Source organism: Pelophylax lessonae, assembly GCF_965119305.1.
Source record: "Pelophylax lessonae genome assembly, chromosome: 10".
NCBI lineage: Eukaryota > Metazoa > Chordata > Amphibia > Anura > Ranidae > Pelophylax > Pelophylax lessonae.
Window position 1 is genome coordinate 229,849,416 of NC_138777.1, and position 20,915 is coordinate 229,870,330.

Below are 20,915 nucleotides of genomic sequence, written 5' to 3' on the forward strand. Positions count from 1 at the left end.
CCCCCTCTAGCAAACTGCTTGCTTTGGGGCCACTTGTCCTGGCTCGCTTCTGAGTCTCGCTGGCTTGGCCCTGCCCTCCCCGCTCCCTCCTCACTGGCTGTGATTGACAGCAGTGGGAGCCAGTGTCTTCTGATGCTGTCTCTAAGCCTATAAGGAGGGAGAGAGAAGAAACAGCTGATGCTCTTGTGCACGGCACTGGTTCCAGATTGGTCTCAGGGTGGGCTGGGGGGGCAGAGCTGCATACAGGAGGTTTTTTTACCTCAATGCATTGAATGCTTAAAGAGGAAGTAAAGCTTCCTCTGTAACTTGTACCTATAGGTAAGCCTTCGATAAGGCTTACCTATAGGTACTGTAAATATCTCTTAAACATGCACAGTTCAGGTGATATTTATTTTGCATGCAGCCAGTGACATCACTGACGCATGCGCTCTGAAGGAACTGCCGCCCGTGCCAATTCTTCAGAGCCCTGTGCTGTGAGCAGCGGCTTTGGCGCGGGAGTGATGTCATCGTGTGTCGGGATTCGAACCCGTGACCAGCCACATCCCAGGCAGTAGCCCTGCTTACTAGGCTACCATCCTCTCTGGACATTTCTCCCTGAAGCCTATTATTCAACCTTAGTCTTGCCAAGCCTTGCTCATCACCCTTGATTCCCCACACCTGGTACTTCTCTATATAAGTCCAGCCCCTTGCACTCCAGCTTGCTGATTATTGAGCTCCTGAGCCTTGATCAAGCTTCTCCTCACCTGCTGCTCTTATCTACTACCACAAATCCAACGCTGACCAGGAATTGACTACCGACTTCTCTTCTGCCTTGTCCCTACCTACTGAACTGCTACCTCCATTGCCGATCTGTATTGTTTGACCACGCTTACTGCTGCCCGCCCTGACCTTTGGCTCGTCTGACTTCTCTCTGGTTATCCCTTGTCTGCTCCTCCGCCTCCGGACCGAACCTGCACTCGGCTGGGTGATCCTGGGGACCGCGACCTGGTGTTAGCTTGCAGCGCAGTCTATCCCCACCATCAGGGGCTCTAGTGAAAACCAGCTTGCACTTAGTTTCCGCACCTCAGGTGAACCCGTGTCCTCATCAGAGTACTACCTGGTGTCCATCCGGTATCCAGCACTGCTACCACCGTAGCCAACCCGGATTGTCTGACCACGCCTCTATTAGACTTCCTGCACCTACTATCTGCCTGCGGTCCTTGCCATTGGGCTCCACTCCTACCTCCGGCCAGCAGTCCTCTGACTCAGGTGAGCCTGTAGGATTGTTACATCGCGGCTCCGGCCAGTCAGATGGCCGGAGGACGCAAACCTGGGAGGAAGACGGCTGAACATGTCGGCCCTGTCACCAGTGAGCGGACGGCACTGCGGTGGCTTCGTTCTAAGGTAATTATTTCATAATGAGATAGTATGAGATGCATGCTACCACATTATGCCTTTGTCTTTCAGGTTTTTTTTTTTTCTGACGTTTACAACCTTTTTAAGGTAAAAAAATCTTGAGCCTTTAGACCACTTTAAGTAAAATCATGCGTTGGTTGCGAGCATTATCAAATATTTGACTTTTCCCCATTGTGGAGGTCTGGCACTCCAGGGATCCCCCAGTGTATGACTCACCTTTGTACGGGCACTGGTGGTATGGATTTTTCCAGGACATTCATTAGCGCCTGTAGCTGTGTAGAGAACTCCTCGTATTGCTTCTTGTCTAGGACTTGCTGGTTCTCCAGTTGCCTAAGATCAGTAGACACTTTCCTGAGCTTCTGAGAGACATAATTTCCACAGAACAAGGCATGCAACTCCTCACCACCAAGCTGAGCCAACGGTACGGAGACTGTCAGGGCTGAACAAAAAAACCCAATATCGTGAAACTTCCTAAACATGTCCTAGGAATCCTAAAGGGAAACTATCATATAATTCAGTAGCAGTACAGTACGCATTTCAAGCAAAAATGTTTTAACTTTTATCCATAAATATTTTTTTATTTCCAATACTTTTTATGGAAATTTCAAAAAAAGGGAGTACAAGTTTTCAATACTTAGAAACATAGGAAAAAAAGAAAAAGGGGTATACCAGCATGTTACATAGTTACATAGATTGTGAGGTTGAAAAAAGACATCAGTCCATCCAGTTCAACCTATGACGTGTGTGTGTGTTTGCTGTTAATCGTACATTGTATACCCCTGTATGTTGTACATTGTATACCCCCTGTATGTTGTACATTGTATACCCCCTGTATGTTGTACATTGTATACCCCCTGTATGTTGTACATTGTATACCCCTGTATGTTGTACATTGTATACCCCTGTATGTTGTACATTGTATACCCCCTGTATGTTGTACATTGTATACCCCCTGTATGTTGTACATTGTATACCCCCTGTATGTTGTACATTGTATACCCCCTGTATGTTGTACATTGTATACCCCCTGTATGTTGTACATTGTATACCCCCTGTATGTTGTGGTCTTTAAGGTGCTCATCTAATAGTTTTTGAAACTTTCAATGCTCCCTGCTGATACCACTGCTTGTGGAAGAGAATTCCACATCCTTACTGCTCTGACAGTGAAGAACCCCCTACTTACTTTAAGGTTAAATCGTTTTTCCTCTTTTTCCTCTAGTTTTAGTGAGTCTTATTGTATTCCCTTTCTCTAAAAAGTTTGTTCCTTATGCTAGGGTCGCCAGTACAGTATTTGTACATGGATATCATATCCCCCCTCAATCGTCTCTTCTCCAGAGAGAATAAGTTCAGTGCTTGTAGTCTTTCCTCATAGCTGATGCCCTCCATTCCCCTAATTATTTTTGTTGCCCTTCTCTGGACTCTCTCCAGTTCCAGCACATCCTTCCTGAGGACCGGTGCCCAGAATTGGACAGCAAACTCCAGATGTGGCCGGACCAGAGTCTTGTAGAGTGGGAGAATAATTTCTTTATTTCTGGAGTGAATCCCCTTTTTTATACATCCCAGTATTCTGTTGGCTTTGCTTGCAGCGGCTTGGCATTGCATGCCACTGCCAAGCCTGTTGTCTACCAGAAACCCCAGGTCCTTTTCCATCTTAGATTCACCCAGAGGTTTCCCCCCTAGTGAGTAGCTTGCTTTCGTGTTGCTGATGCCCAAGTGCATTAATTTACATTTCTCAACATTAAACCTCATCTGCCTTGTAGTTGCCCACCCCATTATTTTGTTCAGGTCCACTTGTAAGGTTTCCACATCCTGTATCGAAGATATTGGCATGCTTAGTTTAGTATCATCCGCAAATACTGAGATTGTACTAGATATCCCCTCCTCTAGATCATTTATGAATAAATTAAACAGGATTGGTCCCAGGACAGAACCTTGGGGGATCCCACTTTCCACACACCCGCCCAATCCGAGTACTCCCCATTAATCACCACCCTCTGGACTCTCCCCTGGAGCCAGTTCTCTATCCAGGTACTCACCTTATGGTCCATACCTACATTCCTTAGTTTGTACATAAAGATACATCAAAGTTCAAGAAATGTATAATATTTTTTGATGTATCTTTCCAATTTTTTGTTAAAAAAAAGCCTCTACTGTTGCTCAAAATAACAATGGCTTAGCGCAAAAGAAACAAAAAAAAATGCGCTGATGCCTCCATCCACACATTCGAGGTGGATGGGGGAAATCCTCCCCACTGTGACACTGGCTATATGAGCTGATCGGAAATTTTCTAGTAAGCCTGTTTATGAAAAGTTGATTGATAGATCGACTTCTCAAGAACAGGAACAGCCAGTCATGGATCAAAATTTGTCTGGTTCCTGCTTATCCAGCCAAATTTCAATCCAATCCATGTATGACCAGCTTAAGAAAGGAAATATGCTACTGGCAGGATCACCTGGTGAGAATAAACAAAAAAGACTAAAAAAAGAAAACATATGCAGCCATCATATTTAGGAATTGGTAAGCTGCAATATAATAACTTTTTTTTTTTTTTTTAGGAGTAGGGTTAAATACTGCTACTGACAGAGGCGTAACTAGAACCTTCGGGGCCCGGTGCAAGAAACCATGAAGGGCCCCCCCGACCTCTGGCCGGGGCCCTTCCCTTCAAGCCTGGGGCACTTCCCACTGATCCTGGAGCCCTTTACTCTCTTTGCATGGCCCTTTATTACGGTCCTGCAGTTGGACCCTTTCACAAGTTCTGCAGTGGGCCCCCTTCCTGCCATCTTGGGTCCTCCCCACAGTGGTGGAATACCAGGGCCCAGTCGCAAGTGTGACCTTTGCGATCCTGGAAGTTCACCCACTGGTGTCAGTAGTTTTTATTTTTTGGTATTTTAATTGTATTATTTTTTATTAATTTATTTTATTTTTTTACAATGTCACTGACTATGACTCTGTCCATTCAGAAAAGGAAGGAGCTGGTAAATTACATATTTAACGACCCCTTCCTGAATCTCTATTGTAACACATTCCCTGCAGCAGCTGGCAGGAGAGGGGAGGGAGCAAAGTGGGGGGGGGGGGGGGGCAGCACAGCAGGGGAGGGGGGGGGGACCAGGGGAGCACACAGGGGCCCAAAGACATCAGAACACAAGTGAACTGGATAGGAGGAGTGGCGGGGGCAGCATACAGAGGAACCAATCTCCTCCATTTTCCTCCTGCAGCTACAGGAGGAAAAAGGAGGACAGTGATTTCTCTACATGGTGCCCCCGCCGCCCCTCCTATCCAGGTGTACAGGGTGGCCGCACAGGTCCCCTGGAGCATGGGGTTTGGTTGCAATTGCAACCCCTGTTGTTACACCCCTGGCTACTGATATGCAACTTTACTCTTTTTGTCACAAGTCAAAAGCTAAGCTCTTATCTCCATCTCTAACCATTCCTTTATAGGTAGATGGCGGCACCCAGTGGAGGTTCAGCCCGGTCTTTGAAGACGGAATGGAGCAGAATTGTAATTTAATGACTATGCATGGAAAAAGTGATCAGTCCATATTTGGCTTCTGAGGTTTCAGTAAACATTTTAAAAGTAAAGGTTGCTTTATCATTATGTTAGGCAGATAGACTGGTGCAAAAACCATGAACATTGCAGGAGTTGCCCACAGCCAACCAATCAGGTGTTATCTTTAAGGCCTTGTTCACATGGGAGTACTACAGCGGGTGCACTACTCGTGGGAATGAGGCCTTATGGAAAAAGCAAGAATGGAAGAATGAAGGCCGTGTTCTACGAAAAGCAAGTGCAATTCTTTATATAGACACACCTATAGATAACTATATCTTATAAAGCCGGACATTCAGTGTACTCTTTACAAAATTGCTTTATTGGCTACACATAAAAGCACACAGTATCCAGAATACAATGTGCTTTGGCTCCTATAACCTTCCTCATAGCATTCCTCATGCAATGAGGAAGGTTGTGTGAGCCAATAAAGGAACTTTGTCAATCGTATACCCAGTGGCTGGCTACAGTATATATTCTATGGATTTCAAGACATGCCCAGCGCTAGGAGGAACGAACTAAGGAGAGGGCATACATGACTGGGTGAAAGGGGAATGGTGCAGTAAGGGTCAAGTGGGGGATAAAAGTAGGTGGTCTGTTAGGGCACTTACCTTATTGGTCAGTGGTCCGGGTAGGGGGTGGAGCTGTTGAAATATACCTTCAGGGTAGGAGGGGTCAGGTCAATCTCGCAGGAGAAAGCGTGGAAGAAAGTCCCTCCCTCCCGCCCTATTGTTTGGGGTCCTTGACAGGGGTTCATCAAACTGTTTTTTTGGGAAAAATGGTGGGGACCCATCCGAGGTATGGCGTCCTCTAATTGGTACAGGTGGGTGTCTGAGGTCGGCTGTGTTAGTCTCCGAGGCGGTGCTTAGCGGCTGGGGAAGTGACTAAGCCAAATGGTGACCCAGATACAGAAGTTGGTTATATGGTACTGTCAAGGGCCTACAAACTAGAGTATCTGGGTTATTGTTATATTGTTATTTCAGTGTTTTATATTTTGTTATTTAATAAAAGGCCATGTCGGCCATTTTTTACTCCAAGTTTGAGTAACGTGTTTATTATAGAGTTATAAGTTTTTGGTAGTGGGTATGGGGGGATAGGAGGTACTGATAGAAGTTCAGCACGGGAGCTCTGATCTACCCAGATCATGTTTTGGAAGTTGAACACCCTAGTCAGAGCACTGGTCTCCAACTTCTGAATTTAAATACAGCATTTGAGGTTGGGTAAGGTCTACTGTACCATTTATAGATAACAACTTATAAAACTTTATGGCTCAAGCCAACCATACATGGATCGAAATTCGGCCAGTTTAACAGGGACTAGCTGGTTGTACGCAAGCTGATCTATCGATTGACTTGTGTATAACCAGAGTCTCTGTTTTTTCCTGAACAATCAGTGCCATCAGCTATAGCTGGCAACACTGATCATTGTATTTTGCTGGCTGGGAAGACTCCCCACTGGCGGAATACAAAAGCTCAGCAGGAGTGATTCTCCCATTCACATCAAATGTCTGGATGGGGAAATCAGTTCATTTATTTTCATTCAACACGCTGGCATGGGCGTCCGCAGAACTTTTCTCAGAGGGGAGCATAATTTTAAAGTTAGCCATGCTCCGCCCATTTTCAACAATGTCATGAAGGGGAGGGGCTTAGTCATTATCACATAAAGCGCAGGCATTCAAAGGTTTGAGAAACCTGATGCAAAAGCAAAGCTCACCCTCTCTGTTTTTGGTTTGTGCAGGCGGTGTATGCATGCACGCACGTGACGTCAGTACGTGCTGTGACGTCACGTGTCGTGCCTCTGTGCACGGGGCTACAAATTTCAATTTCCTTGCCCGGGCTCCCCCTCTCCTGGAATGATAGCACTGGGGCCTGGAGCTGAGGACAGTGGTCCCCATGGCTGCCGATGTCAGTCACCGTGCAAGCCGTGACTCGCAAGTATTTATTTTTAAAGGGGAAAAATAAGCCGCTCTTTACCAGTTTTCAGAGCACTGATCGTCGCTCACGTGACCCGCTGCCTCTCTCCTCCTTTCGTCCTCTCCTTCTCCCCTCCTGACTGACTTCAGTGGGGAATCCTCGGCCCCACCCACTGCAGGCAGCTGTCAGATAGGGAGAGGAGAGAGCTAGTGGATCACGTGAGCGGCGATCAGCGCTCTGAAAACTGGTAAAGAAAGGCTTATTTTTTTTAAAACACATACACAGACACAGGGGCACAGACACACAGGATTATTAAACAGACCAGACAGGATAGCATAAAGTGGTTTAACAACCACTTTAAAGGGGAAGTTGAGATTAAAGGGGGGGGCGATTGCCCCCCCCCCCCTTGCCCCCCCATCCAATGCAGACGCCAATGCACGCTGGTTGAACAAAATGAGATGAATCATGTATGGTCAGCCTTAGACTCACTTCCAGAAGGTATTTGCTTTTGCAGCAGATGGGAGATGATCTGTAGAAGAACAGTAAAGTCTGGACTTGGCTCTTGGTTTAGGTCCACTTCCATATTATTCCATGAGTTTTGGCTCAGAGTTCGTGCCACTGCTGACAAGTCCTTAAAAAAATAAAACATATTGTATGAGGAAGGAATATTTATCCCAGAGAGCAGAAAACTACCATTCATACCACTGGAGGTCAAAGACCACTGAGCCTCATCTGTAACCTCACCCCCAGTATGGTGGCCAGACTCTGTTGGTTGGTTGGGACCTTCTTGGCGTTGGCAGTTTTTTTGCCTTTCTTATCTCCTGGTCTACGTTCCTTGGGCTGAGTGTTTCTGAAGATGTAGATGATGAGTAGGTTGATGGGAAACATGAGCAGAGCGCTTTCAATCGCTATCATGATGTCTTTCCAGGATATGTTGATGTCACCTGCAACATTTAAAAGAAAAGTTAATGCATACCTAAACACAATAACAAAAATCTTTGACTCTGATAGTGACGTCATCTTGTGAGTGGGCGCAGTGTTCCGAACAAACTGTCGGGAGGGCAGCAGTGTCTTATATGTGAAAGAACGCGTTGAGGATGCTGGCTGCTTGGTGTACATGCATGGTCTCAGATTGCTACACTGTAAATTCAATTGGATTTGTTTAATAAATAGCATTTATGGCTCTAATTCAATGGGGTTTTTGAGCTGCTGCGTGTTGATACAGATTTTGTATAATTTCCTATTGTTATTATATGTGCAAAGATTTATCAGCCGTGTGGTTTTTGAGAGCACCACAATTTTTTGGTTTAACTCTCCTTTGGGCCCCTTTTACACTTGTGCGACCTGAAAGTCGCACAATTTTGCTGCAATTTCTTGGCCGCGATTTTGACTGGACTTGAAGCAATGCCTGTGTGTTCTTGAGGTCTATGGACCTGAAGTTGCATTAAAGTCTGACCAAAGTAGTGCAGGGACTACTTTGAAGTCGCACAGATATGAACGGTACTCATTATAAATCATAGGGTACGACTTTTCATGCGACTTTGCAGTCCCATGTCACAGGAAAAGTCACACAAGGGTGAAAGGGGCCTTTTTCTCACCTGGTGATCCTGCCAGTAACACTCTTTCTGGGTGGGGTGACAATGCAGACTCACTGTACTATATCTATTGAGAGGCAATGTTCTCTAGGAGAGGACTACAAAATACCTCCCCTTTCCTCTTCTGCATTAAATGGGGGCAGGTGTTTTATTTAGTCCATAGAAATAGCTGCAAATAAGATTATCAGCTTACAAAAATTGCTGGCAGAATCAACTCACTTGATGTTATATTTCTCCCCAGGACTCTGCATTCACTATATCTGGTCTCCCCAGGAGCCTGCATTCACTATATCTGATCTCCCCAGGACCCTGCATTCACTATATCTGCTCTCCCCAGGAGCCTGCATTCACTATATCTGATCTCCCCAGGACTCTGCATTCACTATATATGGTCTCCCCAGGACCCTGCATTCACTATATCTAGTCTCCCCAGGACCCTGCATTCACTATATCTGGTCTCCCCAGGACCCTGCATTCACTATATCTGGTCTCCCCAGGACCCTGCAGTCACTATATCTGCTCTCCCCAGGAGCCTGCAGTCACTATATCTGCTCTCCCCAGGAGCCTGCATTCACTATATCTGATCTGCCTAGGGCTCTGCATTCACTATATCTGATCTCCCCAGGACTCTGCAGTCACTATATCTGGTCTCCCCAGGACTCTGCAGTCACTATATCTGATCTCCCCAGGAGCCTGCAGTCACTATATCTGATCTCCCCAGGAGCCTGCAGTCACTATATCTGATCTCCCCAGGACTCTGCAGTCACTATATCTGATCTCCCCATGACCCTGCATTCACTATATCTGGTATCCCCAGGACTCTGCATTCACTATATCTGGTCTGCCTAGGGCTCTGCATTCACTATATCTGCTCTCCCCAAGACCCTGCATTCACTGTATCTGGTCTCCCCAGGACTCTGCAGTCACTATATCTGCTCTCCCCAGGAGCCTGCATTCACTATATCTGGTCTCCCCAAGACCCTGCATTCACTATATCTGCTCTCTCCAGGACTCTGCATTCACTATATCTGGTCTCCCCAGGACAAGTGTGAAAGGGGCCTTATTTTCAACCTGGTGATCCTGCCAGTAACACTCTTTCTGGGGTGACAATGCCGACTCACTGTACTATATCTATATTGAGAGGCAATGTTCTCTAGGAGAGGACTACAGTATACCTCCCTTTTCCTCTTCTGCATTAAATGGGGGCAGGTGTTTTATTTAGTCTATAGAAATAGCTGCAAATAAGATTATCAGCTTACAAAAATTGCTGGCAGAATCAACTCACTTGATGGTATATTTAACAGACCAAAAGAGAGCAAATAAGAAAAGTTTACTGTTACGGTCTACATACACTATAAAGTTACCAGATCATTTTTTCTAAAAAAGGTGAACTTACACGTCAACATATTTTATGCATGTTATGTACATGTTAAAAACTCTCTTATGTAGACATATAAGAGACCGGAGATTGCTGTTGGGCACCGCCATCTTGCATGCAATATCAGCAGCCTTGGCAGACTCATAGCTGTTCCTTTAAATGTTACTAAACCTAGGAGCCTGCATTCACTTCACGGCCCATGGAGCACCAGCCGCCACTGCCTGACCCTCTGTCTTGACAGTGCTGATTGGCCCTGTGCTGATCACATGCACTCTCCCATGAAAAAGAAAAACTCTCTAGCAATAAACACCAAACTGAGCATGTGCAGAGTGCCTCCAAGGCTCTATACTATCAGGAGATGGATTGGGGACAGTAAAAGAAGGGGAGGATCAGAGAACACAGGATTAAACAGCCTTTTTACGCAATGCGGAGGATTAACCTCATCTGATTTTACTATTGTGGGTTTAGTAACTTTTTAGGTGACACAAAGTATTCCTATTTGCTTCGCCGCTGGCAGCTCCCTAAAAGGTTATGTAGGGAGCTGAGTGGAGGAGCAAAGGAGCTGGACCAGCACAGGCAGTAATTAGAAACTTCCAGGCGAGAGGCAGTATTAGGGAACTGACTATCCTTAGAGTAGTCTAGCAAGTTCAAAGGCATGGTGCCAGTAAATAAAATACATTTAGTGTATTATCCAAATGGGAAGGGGATGTAGGTTCTTTGGAGGAGGAACAGTGGGAGGAGGCTCTCCTGGCAGGCAAGCAGTGCTCCCTGGATGTGGCACAGCGTCTGTCACAGCTATATTTACTCCTACGGGTCCACTACACCCAAGTGAGGTTATTCCGCATGGGAAGAAGGGAATCCCCTACATGCTCCAGATGTAAAGGAGACCGGGGAGACTTGATTCACCTTATGTGGCGCTGCCCAAAGCTGCATAGATATTGGAAAGAGGTCACTGCCACCATTGCCAATGTCTTTTAGGTACATATACCTGAGGATCCAAAAATCTGTGTGCTGGGAATTCTGAGTGACCTACAGATAGAGGATGCACCCAGGCAGGCCATTGCGAGGGCATTATTTCAAGCCCGGAAGGTAATACTTCACCATTGGATCTCTGCAGACTCCCCTACCTCGAAGGAATGGTTAGTTCAAATGAGGGATACCCTCCGATTAGAAAAATATATTTTTCAGCACTATGATAAATTTAATAAACAATGGGCACCTTGGTTAGACACACCTGGTCTAGCACCAGTGAGGAAGAGGCAAGGCCTCGAAACACGTCAGTCTTCCGTTTACATGTGACATTCGGACTTTTCTATTTTGATGCTGTTTCGTTGGAATCTATATGCTGACCTATCATGCATGTTTGTGAGTAGCTGATTTTAAACTATTTTATTAAAAAGCTTGCTGAGGATAATGCGCTAGGCTGGTGCGCCCTTTCTTTGTGTTTGTTTTCTAGCACCAGTGAACCTGACTATGGACCGGGTGGTCATTGGAAGAGGGTAATTATGAATTGGTTTTAGAGGTTACCCTTGGATCTCTGCAGACTCCCCTACCTCGAAGGAATGGTTAGTTCAAATGCGGGATACCCTCCGATTAGAAAAATATAATTTTCAGCACAGAGGCTGCTATGATACAGTAAATTCAATAAACAATGGGCACCTTGGTTAGACACACCTGGTCTAGCACCAGTGAACTTGACTATGGACCGGCTGGTCATTGGAGGAGGGTAATTACGAATTGGTTTTAGAGGTTACCCTTGGGTAATGGGGTGTGGGGTTATGGGCATTTTCATGCAAGTTGTGTCTCTGTTAATGGTTATAATTTACTATGTTTCTATGAATGTAATACTTTTATGCTTTTAACCACTTAAGCCCCGGAAGATTTTACCCCCTTCCTGACCAGGGGGTATTTTGCGATTCGGCACTGCGTGACTTTAACAGACAATTGCGCGGTCGTGCGACGCTGTACCTAAACAAGTTTGATGTCCTTTTTTTCCCACAAACAGAGCTTTCTTTTGGTGGTATTTGATCACCTGTGCGATTTTTTGATCATTCGCTATAAACAAAAAAAGAGCATCAATTTTGCAAAAATAACAATATTTTTCAAATTTTTTTACATGAAATTCCCCCCAAAAAAAATGTAAAAATCAAAATTTTTTAACATTTTCGGCCAATTTGTTTTATGCTACATATGCTTGGTAAAAAAAAAAATCGCAAAAAGCGTATTTTGATTGGTTTGCGCAAAATTTAACGCGTTTACTAACAAAGGGAAAGATTTTTGTCAATTTTGTTGTTTTTTTTTTAACGAGTAATGGCGGCGATCTGCGATTTTTTTGCGGGACTGCGACATTGCGGTGGACAGATCGGACCCTTGACTGACATTTTTGACACTTTTGGGGTTACCAGTGACATTACTGCAGTAATCAGTGCTATAAATATGCACAGTTACTGTAAAAATTACACTGGCAGGGAAGGAGTTAACTGTATTGGAGAGGGAGGGGTTAAGTGTGTCCTAGGGGCGTGTTTCTAACTGTGATTGGACATGGCTACTAGTGTAAAAACAGAGATCAACGGTCCTACATAGTAGAACCGTCTGATCTCCATTTTTACACAGGGGAGAATGACAGGCGGCTTGTTTACATTAGCTGCCTGCCTTTCTCCCTTCCTGGCGAACGATCGCGAGTGACCGGCAGACATCGGGTCCACCGGTCACACGCACTGACTTGTTAGGGAATGAGCCGGGGCGAGCGCCCGCCCGCTATTGGCTCACAAGCGAGTGACAGGCTAGTGACGTACCGGTACGTCACTTTGCCTGGCCGGGGCTGACCGCCGCAGTATATATACTTGCGGCGGTCGGCAAGTGGTTAAATCCGTATGTTGTATTGTATTTTGACTGAGCTGGAGACTGTACTACTGGCACAATTTTTCAAATGTTCATTCAATAAAATTTTATTTGAGAAAAAAAAAAAAACATTTATAGAAAGTAAAAAAACACAGCAAGTAGGAAATTAAAATACTTGATTTTTCTGTGCTTTTACCTGCATGTGTTTGTTGGTTACAGGGTCTCTTTAGGGAAACTTTCACAGATATATTGGCAGGTGTTGATGTTTAAGAATTCAGATAACGGGCACTCACCCATACTGATGATTATGGGGTAGTTGGACTGAGGCATTTCCCAGAACATCAGATTGATGACAATGGTACAGAGGAGAAGACACATGCAGCAGGACATTTTCTGAACACGGGTGAATACACTGCGTGCTGTGTGATTAATGACTGAAAACCAGATGTTGTCATTTCGCAAGCCCAGTAACGTTTTCTTCATGAAGAGATTCCTTGTGGGAGAGAACATACACAGGAGATGTGAAAACCTTTTTTTTTTTAAACTAAGAATAATGTCCATCAACAGGAAACTCGTGCCAATTTTTTATATTATACCCAGCTGGCACTAGATGCTTCCAGTATGCATCTCCAGTAATCCTGGGCACAAGATCGTTCACTTCTTCCACTTAAAAAAAGTGACTTCACCACACTCTAAACTTGTTGATCGTTGGGGTGGGGAAGCTGCAGTCCAGGGGAGGGATAGGAACCTTAACCTGGAGGGCATTCAGCAACCACCTAGCTATTTCTTGGGACCAAACTACAGAACATATACCATGCAATATGTGCCATGCTACCCCATTCATTGGTGGGTATCCTAAAATGTTGATGTCCCAGGCAGGCCATGTATTCTACTTCTTTTTTTCCCTTCAACGAATGGGTTAAACAAAAAAATAAAAAGTGCTCAATTCCCCATCCACACATTTAGGATGGAAGGGAGAATCAACCCAGTAGCGCTATGCCAATGGGGAGCCTTGGCACTGATCGGGCAAAAAAAAAACCCAACAGGCTAGTTGTACAGAAGCCAATCGATAGATCAATAGATTGACTTCAGTACAACCAGCATGCCCATAGATGGATCGCTTTTCAGCCGGTCCCTGCTGAACCAGCCAAAATTCGGTCCATCTATTGTTGGCTTAAAGGGCGTAGGAAACATCAGGTCTCAGCTACAGAACATATACCTTGAAACGTGTGCCATGATGCCTTATTCATTGGTGGGTATCCTGAAAGTTGGATTTTCCTTAAAGACATGTTTCTAGAGGACATAGGAAACATCAGGTCTCGGCAACAGAACATGTACTGTACCATTCAACATGTGCCATGGTGGCTCATTCTTTGATGGATATCCTGAAAGGTGGATGTTCCTAAAGGACATAGGAAGCATCAGCGCATGGCATTCAGCCTCATGGCATCTAAGAACCTCAAATAAAATCAGTGCTTGAAGACTTCCCGCTGCCAGATGCTGAGATTAAAAGGCTGAATGAGGTAGCTATATAACGCCTGCCATGTGTCACTGACTAGGGGGCCCAGCTATGATCACTGTTGATTTATTTTTGTACTCAGGGTCACCAGCCCAACATATCCTATTAATACTACAGCTTTCATTTAAATAATGCCTGGTGATTCATTTTTAGGTTATTTTTATTTATTTTATTTAAAATTTTTTACACTTTTTTTTCATTTAACTTTATTGCTATTACAAGGGGGCTATCAAGCCCCCTTGTGATAGCACTCTTTATGGAGACATCAGGGGTCTATTATACCCCTGATGTCTCCCCTTCCTTCCAAAGCAGCTTGTGTGCATGACAGCTCTGAAACCAGAAGCGATGAGATCATTGTCACTTCTTGGCTCATTTTCCTTAGAGGAGATAGGGAAATAATATTCCACCATCTCCTCTCTGTGAAGCTCTTACGGCCACTTATCATGGTCCTGAGCTCGGGAGCACCCAGGAACCATTGTGGGCACACTGTCACAGGGTCCCAGTACTGCGAAAGTGATCTCTTTTCCCAAACAGCTTATTTCTGGCTAAAAAAATTAAAATGGTACCAAGATCATGGCTGCGGCTTCAGCTATGATCTTGAAAAAAAATGCTTGCTGACAGGACGTTTATATACTGTACATACATCCATCAGCAAGTTGTTAAGAAGGCATGGTCCACTGTTGTCACCGTGACAAAACCTACCTTCAGAAATTCCATACAGCCATCACTAGACTTCATGTGGAATAGAAGTGGCTGCACATCGGCGGAATGTAGCTCAGCAGCACTGAGAAGCAACAAACAAAACAAAAACAAGTGGGTGATCCACGGTTTTATCAACTGCTGAGCCACAAGTTGACACGGCCAATAGCCATGTTAGTACACATTGTGAGGGCTGTGGAATGATGAAAATGATGCCACCTGTTGCATGAGGCAGGTGGAACTGTCACCAAATACGTCACATGTCTAATGGCACATTTCCACTGCAAGTACCGGCTCGGCTCTACTCAGCCCTGCTTGGCCCTGCTTGGCCCGGTTTGCTTTTCCACTGCTGGTACCGCATGGTACGGTGTTGGAACGGTTCGGTACGGAACGGTATGGTTTGCTTTTCCACTAAAGTAGTACTAGAGTTAAGTGGGTGGGATAACAACGGGGTGGGTGGGATTCTCTGACCAATCAGTGGCTAGTAGTGACTGCATGCAAAGGATTGTGGGATATGGTACCGGGTATGGTACCTCTTGGAGCCACAATCGAGTAGGTACTGTTTTTGAGAGCCGTACCGTTCGGTTTCATGCAGTGGAAAAGTGCCGCCTTACCGTACCGTACCGAACCGTTCCTACACCGTACCATGCGGTACCAGCAGTGGAAAAGCACAAAAGCGAGCCGAACCGTTCGGTTCCATGCAGTGGAAAAGCGCCGCCGTACCGTACCAAACCGTTCCTACACCGTACCATGCGGTACCAGCAGTGGAAAAGCACAAAAGCGAGCCGAACCGTTCGGTTCCATGCAGTGGAAAAGCGCCATAAACAAGGTCTAATCCTTCCTTTGTCTATCCAAAACTAAAAGAAAGGGTTTTTGGCGTAAGATACAGTATAAATAATCATGTACTCTACCATCTCCTTCCTACTATCAGTATTTGGTTACCTAAAGCTTCTTAATTCTTGATCATCTGCAACTGTGAAGGTCTTGCTGGAAGTGTCTCCTTTCGCTGGTTCAACTAGCCATGCATTGCACAGAAAGTACCAAGATTTTTTTAGTTGGACATCTTGAACCTTTACTTGCGTTACATACCTGTGGTAGAAAAAAAGAGGCCCAGGTAAGGTCTCATGAACGCGGCATAAAACTTGCAGCCGTTAGTATCAGACTGTCATCTCACCATCTTTTATGAGGGCCTGATCCATCATGGCTGAGAGTGATGCTCTTAATCTCACCCAGAGGATACGGCAAAAAAAGTAGGAAGATATCCTTATTGCCCTTATTGAACACTTTAGATTTGGTGTCTGATAGGTGAATCGGGCCAAACTGACCGTGTAATCCACTGATAGACAGGTACACCTAGAGATAAACATGAGATCATGGGATAATGATGTTCTGCAGACCAATGTTCTCAATGACATTCATCCTATGGTTAACATTATAATAATTAACCACTTAAGCCCCGGAAGATTTTACCCCCTTCCTGACCAGGGCCTATTTTGCGATTCGGCACTGAGTGACTTTAACTGACAATTGCGCGGTCATGCGACGCTGCACCTAAACGAATTTGACGTCCTTTTTTTCCCATAAACAGAGCTTTCTTTTGGTGGTATTTGATCACCTGTGCGATTTTTTGATCATGCGCTATAAACAAAAAAAGAGCGTCAATTTTGCAAAAATAACAATATTTTTCACATTTTTTTATATGAAATTCCCCAAAAAAATGTAAAAATCTAAATTTTTTAACATTTTCGGCCAATTTGTTTTATGCTACATATGTTTGGTAAAAAAAAAATCGCAAAAAGCGTATTTTGATTGGTTTGCGCAAAAGTTATTGCGTTTACTAACAAAGGGAAAGATTTTTGTTGCTTTTTTTTTTAACGCGAAATGGCGGCGATCTGCGATTTTTTTTGTGGTACTGCGACATTGCGGCGGACAGATCGGACCCTTGACTGACATTTTTGACACTTTTGGGGTTACCAGTGACATTACTACAGTAATCAGTGCTATAAATATGCACTGTTACTGTAAAATTACACTGGCAGTGAAGGGGTTAACTTTTTTAGAGAGGGAGGGGTTATGTGTGTCCCTAGGGGCGTGATTCTAACTGTGATTGGCTGTGGCTTGAGGTGTAGGAGCAGTGATCAACGGTCCTACATAGTAGAACCATATGATCACTATTCCTACACAGGGGAGAATGACAGGCGGCTTGTTTACATTAGCCCCCTGCCTTTCTCCCTCTCCACCGACGATCGCGAGTGACCGGCGGACGATCGGGTCCACCGGTCACACGCGCGGGGGGGTCCGTGACCACGCGGGAGCGCGCTCGCTCCCCAGACCGTCACAGGCTAGCAACGTAGACCTACGTCGCTTTGCCTGTGAGGGGCTGACTGCCGCAGTAAATATACTGTGGGCAGTCGGCAAGCGGTTAAAAAAAAATAAGTTCAGTTTTTCTCACCTTGGCACTGGTACTTGCCCCCTGCCGATGCCCAGTATGCACGATTATCAAATAGCGGTATAATCCACAAGGATCATTCTCTCGAGGTACCATTACTCGATTCTGGAAGTAGAAATAATAGTTATGCCATGCTTATAATAAGACAAAGATAAAAAGTGAACTTATAGTGTATCCCTAGCCAAAATATTTTCGTACTTTTGAAACATGTAGGAGCAGCCTTTCTCAACCTTTTCAACACAGAAGAACCCTTGAAATAACTTTCTGGTTAGCAGAAAGAAATAACTTTCTGGTTAACTTTCTGGGAACCCCTGCTAAAAATGACTAATGGCACTTTTCCACTGCAAGTACCGGCTCGGCTCTACTCGGCCCTGCTTGGCCCGGTTTGCTTTTCCACTGCTGGTACGGTGTTGGAACGGTTCGGTATGGTACGGTATGGTTTGCTTTTCCACTAAAGTAGTAATAAAGTTAAGTGGGTGGGATAACAACGGGGTGGGTGGGATTCTCTGACCAATCAGTGGCTAGTAGTGACTGCATGCAAAGGATTGTGGGATATGGTACCGGGTACGGTACCTCTTGGAACCACAATCGAGGTGGTACTGTTTTCGAGAGCCGTACCGTTCGGTTCCATGCAGTGGAAAAGCGCTGCCGTACCGTAAAGAACCGTTCCTACACCATACCATGCGGTACCGGCAGTGGAAAAGCACAAAAGCGAGCCCAACCGTTCGGTTCCATGCAGTGGGAAAGCGCCATATATCTACAACTCACGATACATTAGTGAGATAGTCAGTGAGAAGAATGCTCCTCACATTTGTGGTCATTGGGAAGAATTACCCCCATACAGATAGCTAAAAAGATCAATGGTGTCATTGGGAACTTATCTGAGAGGAAGAAATTGCTCATTGCATAAGGAACCCCTAGCAACCTCAGTTATGATTAAGCGAATGTGATTTTGTGAAACGCGTCAACTATTCTGGTCCTTTTCCATGATGTCATTTGTCTGTTACATGGAGTAATGAATAAATCCACCATACTTTCATGCCGGAGTGCGGTCCTTCGTTTTTTGTATAACCTCTGGAGGAACCCTAGATGAAGAATCTTGGTCTAGAGAACACTTAGAATCTCTGATGGGTTTTTATTTTAAAATCAGAAAATAGACAGCACTCCAATATATAGAAACGTAAAGTAGCAGAAAGTTTACTGAAATAATATAGAAGCCAACGTTTTGTTGACACGAAGGCCTCCTTAATCAAAGTGATGAGACATAGCACCACAGTGGTAAAGGAGGTCTGCAAGCTTCCAAAATTATGGTTTCTATGGGATTTTTGTAAACTTTCTGCTACTTTACCACATTTTTTTTACTACTACTTTTCTACATATTGGAGTGCTAGTCTCTGAATTAGGAATTTAACTGTACCACTGTGGACTACAGACCCCCCCCCCCTCTACATTTGGTAAGGCGGTGAGGTTTTTATTCCTGTGTTTCATCTGGAGAAATTCTGCCTTTGTATTTGTCCTTGGTGACTGTTATTGTATACTGTAAGTATTGGGAAATTGCAAACGTTACAGTTGTTAATGTGTGCAAAATAGTGATGGACCAATGGAGGTGAAAATTGGTTCTGATGGATCTACCGTAATGTGACTTTTTCCTTCATAAGACTAGATCCATGGCTTAAATTTAAAATGGTAGATGTATATTTGGAGCTGCGCCAGACATATATTAAACAATCTATCACAGTAATACAGTCCATGAACAATCTAATGGAGTAGAACTGCAGGTAGAAAGAAAGGACCCGATCCAATCAGCCAATCACCAGTGAATAGTGAGAGAGATGAGTTACACCCTGTGCTGACACCCGTAGCCTCTTACCGGAACTTTTGACTCTCCTGTCACAGAGCGGTCAAACAGGCATAAGAGCAAACAGTAAATTTAAAATGGATGGACCCTGTTCTGCCCCTAGGCTTCTACCTCTCTGATAGCAACAAAGGAAGGACTTGCCAGCTGCTAAATTATTGGATGTATACTGAGGAGCACCTAGTACAAAATTTCATCTCAGTTAAGGGATGTTTTGGAACTATTAATGGCTAAAAACATTAAATAAAGCCAAAGGCTTTTCCCCTGAAGTGCATTGGTTGTATTTGATGCTTTTAACCATTAAATGTACCAAAAAGTCCTTCAAGTGAGATTAATGTTAACAGGCAAATATTTCAGTTGTCAATGGAAGAAAAGGTGTTGGAAAGTCTTTGAATGGGTACACCAGGTGCCAGATTTTCGGCCTCTTGATTGGCTAGTCAGGAATGAAATCATCCTTTACATATGCATGGAAGCCAATTATTCTAGATCATCCAGTGTGTGTCGGGAATGCACTCTGAGCTGCACATTTATTGCACAGAGATATACAGATGAAATTTATAGGTCTAAAAGCAATGTAGTGGAAAGAGAAAGGTTTTATTTAAAAATGATCTGTTAATGGAGGGGGAGGCAAGGAAGGGGAAATACAAGCAGATTAAACTTGAGCCTAAGTGCTAGGGATGGGTTAGGGGTCAAGCAGATGCTTAAAGGTCTGCCCTAAAAGCTACCTACACAGGAGTCCTGGTGCATACCTCCCAACTTTCTGAGATAGGACTGAGGGACACCTATTAGCAAAAGTATGCAGGCAAAGGACACACCCCCCCATCACATCCTCCTTAACCACCTCCCATCCGCGCTATAGCCGAAGTACGGCTGCAGCACGGACTCACATTTTTGGGAGGCCGTCTTTAAACGGCCTCCCAGACACAGGCTCCCCGCGCGCTCCCGCGAGCGCGCATCGGGGAAAATCTGTGTCGGCCGTGTCCCTTGGACACAGCCGATCACAGATCGTGGTGAATGGCCAATCACAGCGGCCATTCACCACGTGATCGGACCGTCCAATGAGAGATGATCTCATATGTAAACATATGAGATCATCTCTCATCGCCAGCGCTCCTTCCTCACACAGAGACTGCAGTGTGAGGAAGGAGAGAGCCGATCAGCCGTCGGGGACAAAGAAAAATGTAATCAGGGCACTGATCACCAGTGCCCTGATTACACAAGGTACACTAAACACACTAACTGCCCACCATCAATGCCCACAGTGCCCGCCATCAGTGCCCACAATCAGTGCCCATAGTGCTGCCAGTCAGTGCCCATCAGTGCCTGCTCATCTAGGCACTGATGAGCACTGACTGGCAGCACTATGGGCACTGAGTGTGGGCACTGATGGTGCTGCCCATCAGTGCTCATCAGTGCCGCCCATCAGTGCTCATCAGTGCCACCCGTCAGTTTCAATCAGTGCTACCCGTCAGTGTCAATCAGTGCCACCCGCCAGTGCCCAACAGTGCCGCCCGTCAGTGCCCATCAGTGTCGCCCGTCAGTGCTGCCTCTCAGTGCCCAGCAGTGCCGCCTATCAGTGCTCATCAGTGCCGCCTATCAGTGCCGCCTATCAGTGCCGCCTATCAGTGCGGCATATTAGTACCTCCTCATCAGTGCCACCTCATCAGTGCCCATAAGTGCCACCTCATCAGTGCCCATAAGTGCCACCTCATCAGTGCCCATCAGTGC

The 20,915-nt window shown here is 45.1% G+C and overlaps 1 protein-coding gene across 1 annotated transcript in view; it reads right to left on the reverse strand.

Annotated features, from left to right (window-relative positions):
• LOC309566035 (polycystin-1-like protein 2) overlaps positions 1–20,915 on the reverse strand; it is a gene marked incomplete at its 3' end in the record, with an annotated part of 116,694 nt that overhangs the window by 76,818 nt on the left and 18,961 nt on the right. Inside the window, exons 6-12 of the mRNA XM_082271058.1 lie at positions 17,336–17,437; positions 16,058–16,236; positions 15,826–15,972; positions 12,959–13,158; positions 7,596–7,795; positions 7,341–7,482; positions 1,612–1,834 (exon numbers count right to left, since the gene is read on the reverse strand). Of these exons, the coding sequence (XP_082127184.1) occupies positions 1,612–1,834; positions 7,341–7,482; positions 7,596–7,795; positions 12,959–13,158; positions 15,826–15,972; positions 16,058–16,236; positions 17,336–17,437 (1,193 nt within the window). The remainder of the gene's footprint in view (positions 1–1,611; positions 1,835–7,340; positions 7,483–7,595; positions 7,796–12,958; positions 13,159–15,825; positions 15,973–16,057; positions 16,237–17,335; positions 17,438–20,915) is intronic.